The 17,740-nt window shown below is 39.8% G+C and overlaps 1 protein-coding gene across 2 annotated transcripts in view; it reads left to right on the top strand.

Annotated features, from left to right (window-relative positions):
• Window positions 1-6: 6 nt before the first annotated feature.
• The window catches only part of SAMD4A (sterile alpha motif domain containing 4A), a 203,447-nt gene continuing 185,713 nt past the window's right edge, over window positions 7-17,740 (top strand). The window contains exon 1 of one of the 2 annotated variants that reach the window (XM_006920168.2): window positions 7-511. In XM_006920168.2, coding sequence (XP_006920230.1) covers window positions 316-511 — 196 coding nt within the window. In that variant the 5' untranslated portion in view covers window positions 7-315. The remainder of the gene's footprint in view (window positions 512-17,740) is intronic. The other variant, XM_006920169.3, reaches the window with a different exon arrangement.

Here is a 17,740-nt window from a genome sequence, read left to right as displayed (position 1 = left end):
AAGAGAACATTCTTCATTCAGTTTGTGTGCCTTGTGGGGAATTTCTTTTAATCGTTATTTTTTAAAAGAAACATTTCCGTGCTACTGTCTGTCATCATCTCTGGGGAAATCAGCCAGAACCACCGGAACGTAACCGAAACCAGACGAGAGAGGCAGGAGCCGAGGCAGTACCTGCAGCGTCCGAGCTCCAGAGCCACCTTGGAACAGGAACGCGTCTCCAGCTGCCGCGGGCCTGCGGCTCGGCCAAACTTTGGGGCGGGAGGGGCGGGCTGGGGCTCCGAGGGGGCTTTGTAGACCGTGGGCCGCCCCTTAACCATGATGTTTCGCGACCAGGTCGGGGTGCTGGCGGGCTGGTTTAAGGGCTGGAACGAGTGCGAGCAGACTGTTGCGCTGCTGTCGCTGCTCAAGCGGGTGAGCCAGACCCAGGCCCGCTTCCTCCAGCTCTGCCTGGAGCATTCGCTGGCCGACTGCGCAGAGCTGCACGTCCTCGAGGGCGAGGCCAACAGCCCCGGTAAGTGCGCGGCCGTCGCCGTCCCGCCTGTTTCCCCCCTGCCACCCGGGTTCCCAGCCTCCAGCCCAGGCTCCGCCCCCCGCCCGCTGTTCCGCGGGGACACGGACCGCGCTGGCTCCCAGGGCCCTTGGCCTCTCAACCTCTTCCTAGCCCCAGCCCCTGCCGCCCACTTACCTCCGCTGGCCACTTTGGGTTTTTGCCCACTGTCAACTCCTTCGGTCCATTCCGTGTGGTAGCTACGGTAGCATGAATGATTGATTTTTCTCTCATGCAGTTTCCTGGGAGATAAGTAAGTCAGGTCACGTAGAGTCTGGATTTTCTGGGCTTTTTTTCTTCTTTTGGGCAACGTGGCTCTGGATTTCAGCAATATGTGAAGAAGCCCGAGACTGCCCTTCAGAAACCAAGCTTTGATTAGGTTGTATGAGCAATATATAAAAATCCAATTTTATCATTAGTTTTTCCCCACGGATATTCCAGTTTTAGAGCTCCGTCTTCTGAATAATATGTAGGTGACGCTACAGACTATTAAAATATTTGCAGTTCATATACTATTTGGATATCCTTATCTATCGTGACGCTATACATATCAATATGGATTTTGTAGAAAGGGTCTCCAAGACAGCAGACATAAATTAAAGTCCTTGATGTTTTTTGTTAGGACACTTTACTGAATATAACAATTATTTCACATTACTCTGTTAGTATTTACAGACACCTCAACTAGCCTAGAAAGTGAATATACGCGAAAGGTCCAGCAGTTTGCTATTTGTTAGTGTGGGTGGTGACAGACTGAAATTATATCCTGGGGTGAGCAGGGTGAGGATGGGGGATGTGGTAAAGGTCTGTTGGCTGTAATTTTGGATAGGGGAAATTCTTTAGTTCATGCTGCAGCAGGAGGGTGAACAGAGCCCCCAGTGTTTACTCGGAGAAAAGAATGCAGGGTCCTCTTCCAGCTGTTCCATGTTAGAGCTGCTAGCCTGTAAGACTCAGCAGAGGTCTGAGCTGCCATTTGATGACAAGGTCCAGTCGAGGGCAGCAGGGCCTGGGAGACACTAAAATGAATGTATCATCAGGGCAGCAAGAGGTTGAGCTAGTGTCCTCCTCACTCCTCCTCCCTGGTGTGGTGCGCACCATGCTGAAAACACCAGGATGGGATGTTTCCATATATAGAATCATAGGCTGGAAGTGACTGCTGGAAATCCTCGCAGCCCTTTTCCTGAGCAGGCAGGACTGCACCCAGAGGATCCTGTGCTGCCAATTATGGTGGGCCATACTGAGAGGATTCCCACTGGCCCCACTGGGATTTGGCTGGAGCTTAACAGTCCACCTCATTCCTTGTGGCAGGGTCCCCTTCCTTCAGTTCCTCATTTATAAATAGCTGAAGGGCCAGCCTCCTTCATAAGGGTGTGGAAGCATAACTAGGATAACTGATGTCTACTTTCTTTACTTCCATCCTTAATGTGACAGGGTAGCCTGGTTCACCTGCTTAGTTTTGCTTTCTCAGGTTTGACCAACAAGGTTATATAAACTTTTGTGTGTTATAGAATGCAAAAGATTTAAGTACAGTCATTTATGTTGAATGCTCTACTTCAGTGCTTGTAGACACTGTTTAGGTTACTTGAATGTTAGAGCAACATTTTTTCCTCTAAGGAAAGAAGACTCCCCAGTAAAGCAGCAGTTTAGTATGTCAAGCAATTAAATATATTTAAAAGAAGTTGCTTACTTTAAAAATCTTGTAATTTAATAAACCAAGAAAATATTGAACTGTGAGTTATTATAAGTAATTTCATAATTTTTCCCTCAAAGAAATTTATTGCTATACTTATTCGTGTAAGACGTCTTCCTCTTCATGCTGTTCAATGCTGTAGATGTACGCCATCTAGAACCATTACGTAACATAAGGACCATTTTCCGGTTTCTGGATTAATTCTTCAACCTTGACAATTTGCTTCCTTGGAAACCTTTGCACTTATTTTGTTGTGTGGCCAGGACAGATATTCATTAGTGAGATCATGTGGTGATTTGCTTTACTTCTGCAGCATGGGGACCACAGAGAGCATCAAGATGTGTCATAGCATACCTGAATCTGGAGTGCAGTTCTCTTATGGAACTGGAACCTAGCCAAGACCTAGGACAGGGACAAAAATGCCCATTCAGCAACCAGAATAGATGGCATAAAGTCCCAGAGAATACTTTAGACCCTCTCTTGGAACATAATTTGGGACATAATCTTATTTTGGACAACAATCCTAATTTTTTTTATTTGAAAAATAATCTATTGTATTTTATGGGTAGCACATTTAGAACCAGATGAGTGGCTGCCGTAACTAGGAGTGAAAAGTGATCTCTGACAGTTTGACAACCAAGGAAGAGACAGAAAAATTTTAACTTTAGTTGCGAAATTGAGAGCAAAAGCTTTGAAGATTTGAGAATGTTAGTATAGGAATTCTCAGTTGACTCTGCAGGCATTACTTTATAATATAATGGCTATTTACCATTAATGAGAGTGAACTACTGAAAAGGAAACATTTTTTAAAATACATTCTTGAGAAGAGAAGGAAATAAATATGCCATAAACTTTGGAAATATTCACTCTCAAGATAATTGACCTCCAAAGCTCTTTCAGTCTGTAAAGCTCTGACCCATTCAGGAAAGTAGGCTATATAGAATGACTCATTCATTGGCTGGCTGAGGTTTCCTATACCCAAATCACTGTGTATCACTTACTTGATTGTATAATCATTAATTAAACAAGCACACACATTTCTTCTGGTGTTGAGAGATTTTAAAACTTGTGAATGGGAACCAAATTCATATCTTGGGCTTGATCTTAGTGTAATAAAACAAAATTAATAATAGTATGCACTTGGCTTTGTTTCCTCCAGGACTGTCTTTAGAGAGAGAATCCTTTGCATTAAACCTGGTTTATCTGAGATCTGTGGGATGTATTTTGATACTAACTTTTCATTCTCTTAAATTTAGCATTCATTGAAAATCTAGTGGTTCACTGGTTTATCCTTTGCCTCAGGTTCGTGGTCATCTCAGATTGAAAAAGAAAAATGGCTGAGTCAATTCTTTTGGGTTTGTTTATGTGTGTGTGTGTCTCCAGATTGGATCAGTGAGTATTGGTCATGATCAGTTCTTTAAGTAGAGGCTTATTCCCATAAGCCTCATAAACTTAATTAAGTGCCCTTCAGCCACCAACCCAGGTTAACATTGAGACTACTGACCAGTCTCAGAGTCTCACTTTGTAGATGACTGTTTCTAGAGCTAATAGGTCATTCAATACCTAAAAATGGCAAAAACAGAACCTACTGGCTTTACCTACAGTTCTCCCAAAGAAAAAAGGTTCTATGACATTGTTTATTTATCACTTTTGCCATTTGGACTTGAAATATATTTTCCAATGGAAACAGTATAATAAATGGAGATTTGTGAATGAATCCACAATGACTTATTAACTCGCAAAACAGTACATATTTTTGTGGAGAAATTGCATACGTCTGTAGTAAATAAATGGCACAAAGATGGTTGCTTTGCTCGTAAGTAAATATAAGAGGAAGGATTTTCTGAAATGGCGCTTGAGACAAAACTAATTGTGACATTGCAAAGGGCTAGTGGGCATATTTACTCTCGTTAAAAGATGAAGATGCTGGCTGGCTCCATGAGTTTTATGGTGTTTGGTTTCCTTATATGTAGGTATGCCATACCCTGAGTTGCTTTTTTAGATCACAAATGGAATAAAAGGAAAGTAGAAGAATAGAGGTTTTCCTGATGATACTGAATAAGATCTTGTTTGTAGTTCTTTCTTTAACTTATTCCACATACATTTTCTGTCTGCTCGCTGTTTTCCTGGCCTTGTGTCATGCAGTGGGAATACATAGGTAACTTACTATATAGTCCAGTGTATGGCACACAGATATTAGATGTTGAGTAAATGACTGACACAATATCATGAGTGGAGGCAGGGTTCTGGAAGCAGCTAATTCCCTGCAGGAGTCTGGGAAGACTTCACTGAAGAAAAGATATGTTTGAGTTGAGTTTTGAAGGATTAATAGGAGTTGGTTCAATATGTTAAAAGGATTGTAGAGAGCAGGCATGAAGGTGTTTTCTAAGCAGAAAGGATAACATTTATAAAAATGTTGCCTTAAGAAAAGGCCCAGTTGTGTGTAGGAAATAGTGAGTTCACAGTGTCTAGAAGAATCTGGAATGTTGAGCTCTAAGAGGCAGAATTTAAAACAGAAGCTATGGGTGTGCAGGACTTTGTCAGCTAAGGTATTTGGACTTCACCCAGCAGAGATGATAGAAAACCCAAGAAGACTTTTAGGAAAGGAGTTAAAAGATGAAAGGGGTGTGTGTGTGTGTGTGTGTACACACTTTTTAGTATATGTTTTTCAGTATATGCATGATCCTCTGAGAGACAAAAATAAGAGAAGTAAGGCAAAGTTTGGTTCAGACAGTTTCTATTTTGGCCACCTGGTGGCATCATCAGCTCAGGGCAGCTTTGTTACTGTCCACATTGCTATGTGGGGGAGAAGAAAGGATTGAGGTGGAGAGGAAAAGAAAGTATTGTCCAGGTGGCCATTTATTCATATCCATGGGAGGGCATATGTCTTAAAAGATGCTTAGAGTATGCATTTTAAAATCAGTCAGACTGGGCTAGTCAATTAATTTCTGAGCCTCAGTTTTCTCGTCTGTAAAATGGAGCTAATAAAACCTCATTATTGTCCAGAGGTTACTTGTTAATAATCCAGTGAGGACCTATTCTATTACCCACACTTAAATTTGTTTCTAATTAATATAGAAGGTTTATAAATAATGTTTGCTTAAATGATAGGAAATCTTTTTATTTAAAAGATTATCAAGAAGAGGTTGGAGATGACGTGGAACCCTGAAAATATATGAGCCTACTTGGCTCTACCTTCTACATTTTAGCTTTGTTGTTCTTTATCATGTTGGGTTATAAAAAATGTAGCACTGACCCAGTTTTCCCAAATAACCTGTCAACACATTTTTCCTTCAGTTGGTGAATGTGAAAAGAAGAAATTATTTCGTTGAATGAAATATATAAGGACTTTGTATCTGGAACACTTTTCACTTAGAGCGCTGTAATTTCCTTTGGGTTGGTCTTACACATCTATACTCTTTTGTCGTGAATAACTTGGATTCAGTTGTTTAGCTTGGGTGCTTACGGGCTTTAGCAGCTGAAGATGTGTTGTAAACAGGTCCTATCAAAGCAAGGAAAAGGCAGACAAACTTACCAGTAGTCACATTGGTTTATTTATGTTTAAACAAACAGATGAGGGTGAAATGAGGGTCAGAAAGATTAAGAAATAACTAAAAACTCCCCAGCATGGCCGACAGAAGTATAATTCTAAAGAGAATTCACAACACCATAGAAGAGAAAATATTGTTTCTTCTTGACCTGAGGAGAAATTGGGAGGTTTTCTTTCATGAGCAAAGTGCCTTGTATAACTCATTTTCTAAGAAAGATATGGTGCTCATAAATCTTTTTTTCTTTTTAAAATATAATTACTAGTTTAAGTTTTTAGCCTGTTCCCTCCTACCACCCCATCTAATCATTCCAAGGCCTTTCTGAGTTCATTCAATTCATGTAGATTAAGATGCAGAATCACATGTCTCCTCTGAGCTGTTCTTTTTGCTTCCAAGAAAGCCTCCGGAGGCAAGAATATCCCAAAGAAAGCAGAACTTCCAGAACAGAAGCCAAGCTCTGTCTAATTGAGACTTGGGCCATGCTCTGAAGATTGCAACGCTAGAACCAGGTTGGAGTTTGAGAGAACTAGCCTGCTTTCATATAGGAGCATGTCACTCTTTGAGACTTATAAGCTAGTTCTAGGGTTTTGTTCCCACTTTACATATCAACATTTTAATACTGTGTTCCTTGTCTTGATTTACTAGAAAAAAGTCAATCAAATGATTTGGTGGTTTCTTTTACACAGTAGATAATACGTACTATTAAACCATACCTGGCAAAAAGAGTATTTAGTAAGAAACTGTGGGACCAAGTTTCTCAGTACGCATTCACCAAGTATCTCAACAGAGAGCTAGGTGCTGTGTCAAAGGTAAAGTAAGCATATTGATTCCTCTCAAGGAGCTTACCTTTGAGTTGTGGAGGTAAAAATAACATATGACACATATGTGAGCATATATATATTAATTTGACCATACATAGTTGCTAAATGCTATGGTTCTGATGAGAGAACAAAACTGGAGTTGAGTGAAGGGGAGATATGGGATGTGTTGACTAGGCCAAGTTAATAAGTAATGAGTGGGAGAAGTAAACTGGAGTGTGTCATCTGGAACAGGTGCTTTAGGGCTCGCAAGATCTTGCCTTTTTAGTGCCTTTAATGAGAGTTTCATTAAGGAAACCACACATATAGGGGGACTCCGTGCCTGGGCCATGTTTGGGGCAGGCTTCTGGACCTTTGGAGGACGAGGATGAGTATGTTAGAGAGAAGGCAGCATGATGTGTTTTGTCCATCGGAAATGATCTCTTGAGTGGAAGAAAGAACAAATTAAACACTCCTCTGATTTCTAACATATTTAAAGGTAGGAAAACAAAATATCTGCCCACCTAACATTTTCATCCCTCTTAGGTATCCACAAAATTATGAGACTTAATAATAGCTCTTTTGGCTCCTCCCAATAGGATACTTTTGTATCACAGCTAGTGTTAAGTAGAAATATCTGAAACACAGGAAAAGATAAAAATGTCTTAGATTAGTTCTCAACATTTAATGCACATACAAATCATGTGGGGATCTTGTTAAACCTAAAACTCTTATAGAGGAGCTCTGGTGGGGGAGGAGGGTGGGCTGAGCTCCTGCATTTCTTCCCCACCCTTCTTTAATTCCCCCTTCCTCCCTTTCATCCCTGACCTATGGATGTTACCATTTCCCACTTAAAAACTGGATCTCTGAAGGTGGGCCGTACACACTCATGTGGGCACCCGGCGAGGGGGGGGGGTCTGGTGCACCTCGGGGGGCCTCGGGGCGAGGACTGGATCTCTGAAGGTGGGCCGTACACACTCATGTAGGCACCCGGCGGTGTTGGGGGGGGGAGTCTGGTGCACCCTGGGGGGCCTCGGGGCGAGGACCCGGGACCTTCTGTGTGTAAAGCAGACATGCTAACCACTACACTATGGAGCCATTCTACACTATGGAGCCTTCCTGTATCTCTAATAAACTCCTAGGTGATGCTGCTGCTGCAGGGGTGTGGACCACACTTTGAGTAGAAAGATCATAGGTTATTAGAAGTGAAAGGTAATTTAGAGGTAATTGGTTCATTGGCTTTCAAGTTTTATGGATGTGTATCAGAAGACTTTTGTTTGCAAGTGAAAACTTAGATGGAAGCTTATGGGAAGTAGATGGTACCCCCACTCCTCCATCTCCCACCCCCAACTCTAAGGAGAGCAGTTGGAAAATCTCTGGCCAAGCACTGTAATTTCCCCAGCCTCAGAGACTTTTGAACTGTCTCTCAAAGCCTGAATGGAATCTGGGTTTGAGAAAGGCAGAGCTAGCTTCTGTTGTAGCATTTTCCTGAGCTTTTTGGACGTGCCCCTGCTGGAATTTCCAGGCAGTCTAATGATCGGCGTCCCATGGAAAATGAGGCTCCAGGAAAGATTCATTTTTGTTAATGCTATGGCAAAGAAAGAGCAAGAATGTTAATTCCAGAGATCGGATAGGAGAGATCTCTTCCTTCTTCCCCAGTGCTCTCCCATAAAGCTCAATCATCGGAATTTCTGAAGTGGCTTATCCTCATCTTTCAGTAGAATTCATGTGTTGTGGGTGTGCAGCATAAATACACACTTTTATCTGTGTGAGTATGTGCACAAATATGTGATATGAGTGTGTGGCTAAAATGGCAATGCTGAACCACTTTTGAATTTCTGAAGAGTCGTAAGAGAATAGGGGTCATCTGAAGTCTCCATAAATAACGTTGTCTCAGTTTGAAAAAGAAAAAAGGAGGGCGAAAGTAGGTTCGATACCTTGTAGGGATCTGGGTGGTTACCACTGATCCTGTGTAAAATACCAGAAGAGTATTTAAAACTTGATTTGTGAGTATTTGGATGAGGAAATAGGAAGCAGCCTGGTTTACCTAAGAATGGGAAGAATGGGTCATGGAGAATTAATGTCATTTCTTTTTTGATGGGGAAATGGGAAAGGAAGAGAGATAGCATTTACAGAGACGTGTCTGTGTTGTGGACAGATACAGGAATTCTGATAGGCATCCCGTATCTAGGATTCAGCACTGCCTTTGATAAAGTTCCTTATTTCTCGATAAATAAAATGGAGACATGGGGGGACTGGGTGAGAATGTAGTCGTGTGGCGTTAGAGTGGCTTCAGTGAATGGCAGGCCTGGCTTTGACTGCTGTCTGCCTCAAGGAAGGTCTTTGGTGCGGTGCCTCGGGGCTCACATGTTCTGTAGCATTATTCGTGTTGATGTGTGACTTAGCCTGGAGTCGCCAAGAAAGCAGAACCTGAGCAAGGGCTGCATGCAGGTAGTTTAATTTGGGCACTGATCCCAGGGAACGAGAAAGGGGCTAGAAGGAAAGAAACAGAGAAGGAGGGAAAGCCAACATAATAAGCCTATGTTGGTCACTATCAAGCTGGTCACTACTATGGCAACTGAGGCTCAGTCCCATGGGGACTTTCTAAGGGATCATGTGCACTGTGCCTCAGAAGGGATGGAGGGACAGACGAGGTGCAAATTTATTCACAGGCTCCCTTTCATCTTTGTCAAGGGTTTTCTGGGGTGCTAAGTTCATGTACTTGCAGGTTCGCACATGTATGAGCCAGAGCCTTTCCACAATGTCCCATGCTGTGGTGTCAGAGGAGCCCCAAGACAGAAAGCCGGTGAGAAGTGGGACAACTGAGGCAGGATGCTGTCAGGTTATACCTGCCTGAAGTTGGTGGCCACAGCAAGGGCTGCAATGGTAGCTGGGCTGCGAAGGTGTACTTATCAAGTCTGTGGGTGAACCCAGAGGGATAGCTAAGGGCTCGATGACAGAATCGTGATAGTATTTGAATATAACAAGATGACTGTTAAGCCACTAAAAGCATAGGCTGTGCCTTTGCATCCCTTGAACCTAGCTTAGAGAAGGCATGGTTAATCAGTAGAGTGCATGAAAAGGACTTCTGGCTTTTAGTAGACTTAGAGCTTAGTATGAATAATATCACAATGTGATTGCCCCCAGAGCCACTAAACCTTTAGCAATACATTAGATATATGATACAATATATAATGATATTGTATGCAGAACAGGTCTTCTGTTATGAATACAATACAAGGTCTGACCAGACTGTCCCTTGAATCTGGGTACATACTTTGAGGGAAATGGACAAGTCAGGATGTGGCCAGAGGAAAGAGCACGGTGGGGAACTTGAGAACCAAGGGAACATTTAGGCTGGAGAAAAAGGTGAGCAGAAAACATAACAACTGTCACCAATTCTTTGAAAGGTTGGCTTGAAGTTGGGTTCAGTTCTGTATCTGTGTAAAGGACCGTGTGTGGAAGCTGCAGTTCATTTAGCTAGAAGTTAAAAAACAAACAAACAAACAAACAAACTATACTGATTAGAGCTTCTGAACAATGGCATGTGCTGTTTTGGAGGCAGTGGCTTGGGTTTCACCAGAGGTGGACAAGCATTTAGCATTGTGCAGGGCACAGAATAATACTACATAAGACTGGCTTCTATTCATTGAGTGCCTGCTTTGTACCAGGCAACTTAGTGAATTCTTTGCATACATTATCTCTTTATTCATCCCAACCACCCTGTGAGATGAGGTACAAATTGTCCTTATTTCATCAGTCAAAGAGGAAAAGCAATCTCACTTCAGCACCACTCCACATGCCTCCCCACTGGAGAAAGTCAATTAAGAGTTACATTAGCAAAGGAGCTGTGACCTCTTGGTTGACTTCCAGAGTACCTCCTAACCTTAAGAATCTATGACTTCTGTGAATTGAGACTAAAGATAAGAAAATAAAACTGTCAGGAGCAGAGAGGAAAAATAGAGACAATATGAGTGAGTGAGTGAATGAATGAATGAGTGAATAAGGGTCTTAAAAGTCTTCTTCAGATTATTTCCAGTGTATTCCTGCTATACTTCTTGGCCTGTCTGGGCCACAGATTTGTGGCTTTTGTTTAAGAAATACATTATAGAGTGATTTTCTGTTCTTTTTTTGAAGTAGGCAATGAGGTGAGGCTAGGTCACAATGGGCCACCATGTTGAAGGAAAGATGTAATCAACTGAATTGATTTTTGCTTCTTTTGGGTCACCCAGCAGCACTGATAAGCCCTGAGTGTGTCAGTCATTTATTAGCAAAGGTAACTCATAACTGTAGTCTATACCTCTGAATCCATTTGTTTTCTCCATGTAGTCCTAAAAGTGACCATAGGATATTTTTTGTATGGTAGTAGCTACATTTTCTTTCTTTTTCTTTTTTCTTCTTTTTTTTTCTTTAGCATTTTGTAAGTGTCAGCTACTGTGCAGATCCCTACACATACACACAACTGCTATCTCCAATTGAATAGATGAATGATTCAAAGAAGCAGAACTAATGGTTGTGAAAATTAAATGCAATATATTGCAATAATTAGATAATGTGCTAATTACTATCCAGAGTCTTAATACTTAAGAATAACTGGTTTCTAAATTATATACATCCCACAAAGTAGATATTATCTCCATTTTACAGATGAGCAGACTTAGGTCAAGAGTGTTTGGAAATGTACTAAGCTCACCAAGGTATTTCTGATCCAAAAACCCATGTCAAATCTTCGCCCCCATATGAATGCTGCAGATCTCTTCCAGTTATTAGGTAAGCAAAATTGTTGGCATTTAAAAGAAAAGCACTTGAGGATATTTCATGGTAATTTTAATGTATTTCACTCTAACATTTTATAAATTTATTCTTGGAAGAATTTTTTTCAGCTTGTCCGTTTTAATTTGCTTCTTATTTATCAGATTTTAATCTATGGAGCTTGATATGCCTTGACTTCTTTTTTACACTGACATTTTTTTAAATTCAGTGAAGTCATTGATTTAAACATTTCTCTTCCTATGAGGGAGACTCAAGGAACAAAGGCTTCTGCTGCCTCTGCATGAATGGGCAGGACTTGGGGAATGAAATAGGCTCTCCAAGCTGCAGAGAGGAAAGAATGAGGAATGTGTTATCTAATAGCTTATGGCATCCTTGACATTGACACACTAGCAATTGATGAGCTGGGGCAGGATCTCCTTAGGATCTGGAATTGGGCAAAGCACCAACTTGAGGGCTGTAAATTAAAACAAGCTTTCCCATTATTTGTGAATGGGGGGAAATTTCTGAAGATTAGTTTAGGAAAACATATGTAATAGCTGGTGTAAGAGAGAATTCTACTCATTCCATTTTCTAGCAGCATAAAATTAAGGAGGTGGAAGAGACCTTATCTACTCCAGCCCCTCTGTTGAAGATTTCAGAAGACTGGAGTCTGCTACCAGCTAGTAGGGGAAGGGCTGGTATTACACCCTGTCACTTCCCACCACCTGTGACCTGGTATCTCACAACTTTCCCAGGGTTGACTTGGTCACCAAGGTCACCACATCAAGGGACTGTTTGTGCTGGGCATGAGTGATGCTTTCTTTACCTGAATGTCAAAGATAGCATTCATCAAGATGGTCTCTTTGACATGATTTCCAGATGCCCCCCTCTTTTTTTTTTTTTTTTTTGTTTCTTCACTCAAAGTAAAGCACAGATTTGTTTTTATTGGACGATGATTACCACACATATTTTGAAATTGCAGTATAGTGTAGGAAGGTTTGGCTTGATTTTAGTGTGTTTTAATCACAGTTCCAGTAATGTCCTCTTGGTTTATGCAGAATCTGACTCAGCTGCTCTGGAGTTACCCTAAATCCCAGCAGAGAACTGGGAGTCATTGGTGACTGCCCCACTGCCTGGGGGAGGGACTACACTCACTGGCTGGTGAAGAGGTTCCTCCCTGGGTGTTCACTTGCCTGTGTGGGAAACCAACTGCAGCTCCTCAGTGTCCTAACCCCTCGGGCTTGATGGCACCCTGCGGGTAGTGTCACAGTGCCAGGCATTGGCATGTCTTCCTTTCAGACTAGCCCGTGTCTCTTTTGTCTCCTAGCACCTAATATTGTGCTTGTCACACAGGTGGTCTCAGTATGTTTTCACTGAAAGAACGGACGGATGAATACAGAGAAGCTTAACTCATAGCCCTAGTCCACAAGGGGTTTACATCTCGGCTGTGAGAAACACCTAAGTGCATAAAGATTTAATAATAGAACAGGACAAGCTGATAATCCTAGTGCTGTTGCCAAGACATATGTGCTAAAGGCCAAATGTGAGAAATAGATGCTGTCGCTTTTCAGTCTCCTACAGAAGACCTGAGTTGGGGTCTTGGCATCACCATTTAGAAGTGTGTCACCTTATAAAAATTATTCAAACTCTCAGAGCCTCTTGTTTCCTCATCTGTGAAATGGAATTACCCCTATGATAGTCACAGTTATTACCAGGATGAATTGGAATAACATGTGTGTAAAGTACTTTCTAATGCAGAGTGCCATTATTCTCAAAAGACCAACTGAAACAATGGGATAAAATTCAGGAATGTGGGTGTTTAAACGGTCCAGGAAAAGATAACGTGTGTTCTTTTTCAGAGTTTTGCTCATTAGAAAGAGCTGAAATAAGCACATGGTTCTCTTGATGAACACCAGCCACCTCTGGGCCTGGACCAAGGCCTGGATCTGATGAGTCAATCAGGACTCGCAGCTGTATGGCTCAGAGTCCCCACAGGCTGGCCTGGCTGTAATTTGTCAAAGTTCAGTTTGTGTCCACTTTTATCTTTTAATTGATTAGATCATTGAGTGCACTCTTCAAGTATGAGGGACTTAGATGTCAGTGCTAAAGAATTTCTTTGGGGAATGTTACATAAAATACTGTGGTGTGACCACTGTACCCCCGCCTGCAAATATTCTAGTATGAGTATTCAAGGAGTCAGTGAAAGCATGCCATAGAGATTTTATACATAAATTGGCAGGTCTGGATTCTTTAAAAATTTGTGATAATTAAGTTTTTTAAAAGTTTTATTATTAAAGAAGTAACTTCATAAAAGTTATTATTCAACTTAACATCATTTAATGGGAAACCTTTGTGTATTTTTGCATACCTCAGCTAAACGAAAAAATAATTATGCTTTGCTTTTTATTTTTAACATTATTTCCACCTTTACCTTTTGTGGAACAAGTATTAGTTGGAAAAGGAGGACGGCTTCTTGTCATTGTTCTTATTTGTCTGTTTGTTTTTTACCAAACCTCCCTATTCTCACATTTTCTTTTTGTGACAGAATGAGCTGTGTTAGCAAATTTTCCAGATTATTGTGGTATTTGCAGATGATCTGAGCACAGTTAAAATATTGAAATTGTGAACTGTAAGGTCAGACTCAAACCTTGTTTGTGATTCTGATAGTAAGCTGCTGGTGGGTTACATGGAAATAATTACAGTGCATATATGTTTAGTTTGCAGTATTTTAGATAGGAATAATTAGGGCAGAATCACAGTTGCTGGTTTTCTTAAAGACTTTTCCCACTTCTCATTGAGAGAGGGGAAGACTCCTAGAGTTAAAACAGGAAATGCCTAGGTATTTTGTTGTTTTTCTCAAGAATTAAAACAGTGAGTGGTATTCACCAGCTGATGTTCAGTCGTTGGATAAAAGACAAAGAAGGAGGTGCCTCACCATCCCCGGTGTCCCCACACCTCCTCTGCAAACCGCCAGCTCAGCACTTAGCACACTGGATCACAATTACCATGTTAGCTGAGGAACTGTTCTGGAGTAAAGGAAACTACAAGGAGGTGACAACTTAATGCAACATGGGGTTCTGGATTGGATCTCGGTTGGGAAAAAACATTGCCATAAAGGACAGTATTGGGACAACTAGTCAAATTTAAATGTGGACTCTATCCATCATAAGGGATACTATAACAGTTTTAAATTTCCGTATAATTATATCTTGATCACATCAGAAAATGTCATTAAGACATGCATACTGAAGTCTTTCAGTTGAAGGGACATGATGTCTGCAGTTTGCTCTCAAATTGTTATATGAAAGGTGACAAAGATTAAGAATTGGTGAATTTTGGTGAAATGTGTATGAGAGTACATTTTTAAAAATGAAAAGTTCAAAATGTTTACCTTTTTATACCAACACTCTACACTGGAACATTGGCTTCAAGAGGGCAGGGCTTATGTTTTATCACCCTTGTGTAGGTAGCCAGATAAAATACACAACGCCCAGTTAATTTTGAATTGCAGATACACTATGAATAATGGTGCATATTTGTATCACTTATACTAAAAAAATGATTTGTGGTGTATTAGCAATTCGAAGTTTACTGGGGGTCTTATATTTTTATTTGTTATATCTGGCAATCCTGCTTTGAGTCAACAAGTGCCTATAGTACCAGCAGAGTGAGTGACACCTAGGAGGTGTTCCTCTGTTATGGTGAATGAATGGCGTAGCTTTTCAGAATTCTATTTTGTAGCTCCTATTAGATAAAACCCATTGTGTCTGAGCATGGAGCCAGGACTTACCTGTTCTTGGACGTGATCTCCTCCTTGTCCTTCTCCCTTTGATCTTTTCTCTTTGAACTGATTCCAGCTTTCTCCATTTCTCTGTAGTCGGTGGAGTCAGCTGGGTTACATTTTATACTCAGTTACCCACTTCCTGACACTCCTGACAGTTTTAAGATCTTCTTCTAACACACTTGAGTAAAATGGATACTGGAATCTATTTTGACAGCTGTTGAAAATCTACCGCTGTTGCTATAGCAGGTTAAAGAGGTTATTTGTAACACTGGTATTATTCAGTGAACCTTTTGAAAAGATGTGCACACTGTTCCATCAAATATTATTTTATAGAATTTAAATGATTTTGGTGTTCACAGAAAAATTATCAAATTTAATGCTCTTAGAGATTATACACTTAGTAATATTTTCCATTAATTTTCCCCACCGATGTGGTAATAGCATATTACAATGGTCTCAATTACCAGTGCCTTTTAAAATGCAGGTGTAGAGTCTTTAAATACAGCTAGCGGATTGCCAGCTGTCCCAATGATAACCTTCTCTTTAAAAGTGACCTTTGAGTAATTTCATAAAGAATGAATATTTATATTGTTTTGTTGCTGAGTTGCTAAAAGAGGGGTCTGTGCAAGTGACAGGTGGCTTCAGTTGGTCTGCTTTCACTAAAATTGACTCAAATAAAGCATTGTGTTATTTTACCATTGGAATTGTGATTATGTGCTAGACTGACTTCATTTTTGGAATTGCATTTCAGTGTTGAGGTTTGGGTTTAGGGTGGGGTATCTCACATGTACACGAGTTGAAGAGCTTACAGATAAGACATAGCAGCTGTGGGATAAAACATCCAAGGTTGTCTTTATGCAGCAGAGGAATTTTTACCAGAGAAGCTGGTGTTCTGCTGGGCTTTAGGTTTAGAGGCAACTGTTCAGATTAACTCTTTAGACTTGAGTTTTTCCTTTTATCTCAGGTCCAAAGAATTGAAGAGAGCTCTGTCAAATTAATTGTCAGAACAGTGCTTAGCACTTAGTAGGCACTCCAAGTAAAATTCGTTCAATGGAATGAACTAGATAATCATGTTTGTGTTATTATTTCATTTTTAATATGATTTAATTACTTGAAATAGATCTTTTAGTTACTGCCCTTTCCCAACTGCTTGGCAACACAATTGTTAACGTGTTTTATGATTAAAATAAATGTTCCAATCTAAGTTTATACTAAATAAGATTATAGTATAAAGAATTAGGAACATTAAATGAGTGAAATGGAATTTGACATAAAAGCTATTTCTGAGAAGTCTATTTTATTAAGTATACTTTCTTCTGTGTCTGAAAAGATTTATCAAATTGTGCAAATCAGATCCTAGCAAACTGGGTAGAAGAGTTTTTAAAAAGACAAAAATCTTATGAGAAGAATTACATTTCTATTGTAGAAAAATTGAAAAAAAAAAAGAATCCCAACACCTGTAATTCTATTTCTCATTTTATTAAGTATATTTAGAGTCTTCTTTCCTACTATAAATACATGAATAATTTTTTTACACAAATACACAAAATAGAACTATATGAACATATTATATACAGTGGTATGTATGTGTTTATATACTGTTCTGTGAAAAAATATATTTAAACTGCCTTTTTAAACTTACCATGTCATTCATATTTCAATGCATCATCATTAATTCTTTTACGATACTATTTTTAATGACTGTATTGCATTTATGGTATATGGCTGTGCCATAATTTATTAAACCAAGTCCTTACACTTGGTCACGTCGGTTATTTCCAGTTTCCAACAATGTGTGATAAACATCCTTGAAAGCATGGTTATTACTTTGAAATCTATGCCCGTAAGTACAATTTCTGGATCACAGTCCTTAAGATTTTGCAAAAAGTATGTTAACTATATTGTCCTGAAAGGTTGGACCAATGAATGCTCTTGTGCGCATTTAAGTATGTTACTTCTTGTTCACTCTTTTCTACATTGGGCATCAGAACAAACAAAAGGAACCTTTGTTTGATAGGTTCTTATTACTTTCAGGCTCATTTCTTTGATGATACTTTCCCTGTATTTACGGTCTTGCTGTAGTTTTTATCCTTCTCTCTCCTTTTTCATTAAGACATTTGTTTTTACTTACTAATTGGTGAGCACCCTTTAGTATGTGTATGTATGTATATATATATATATATATATATGTATATATATATGTGTATATATATGTATATATATGTATATATATTCCATTTTTGTATGGTATGATTTGATGTCTAGAGGTTTTAAGTTTTGATGCAGTCTGAATTTTTTGAGAGCAAGTGTTAATTATATCGAAAGCTTATTATCTCTCTGTGTGTGCTAACATTTAGTGTTCCAAAAGAAGGAAGAAGTCGCTGCTCCATTTCATCTAATCATCTCAGAAGCATTTTAAGTTATTAAAATAAAACACAACTTATATATTAAGAGACATTTCTGTATTTGCATTGTTTAAAGAGTATGTCAAAGAGCTCAAATTAGTACTTTTATCCTAGAAAGTTCTCATTTTGGAATTTGGTCTATTTTATCACAACTAAGACACATTAGAGGGACGAGCGTTAAAATGGACAAGTGAGTCATTGTGTGTGAAATTCTACA

The sequence above is a fragment of the Pteropus alecto genome, unplaced genomic scaffold (genome assembly GCF_000325575.1).
Source record: "Pteropus alecto unplaced genomic scaffold, ASM32557v1 scaffold86, whole genome shotgun sequence".
Classification (NCBI taxonomy): Eukaryota; Metazoa; Chordata; class Mammalia; order Chiroptera; family Pteropodidae; genus Pteropus; species Pteropus alecto.
The sequence above is the reverse complement of the archived record's forward strand: the minus strand, read 5'-3'. Positions and strand labels throughout refer to the sequence as shown.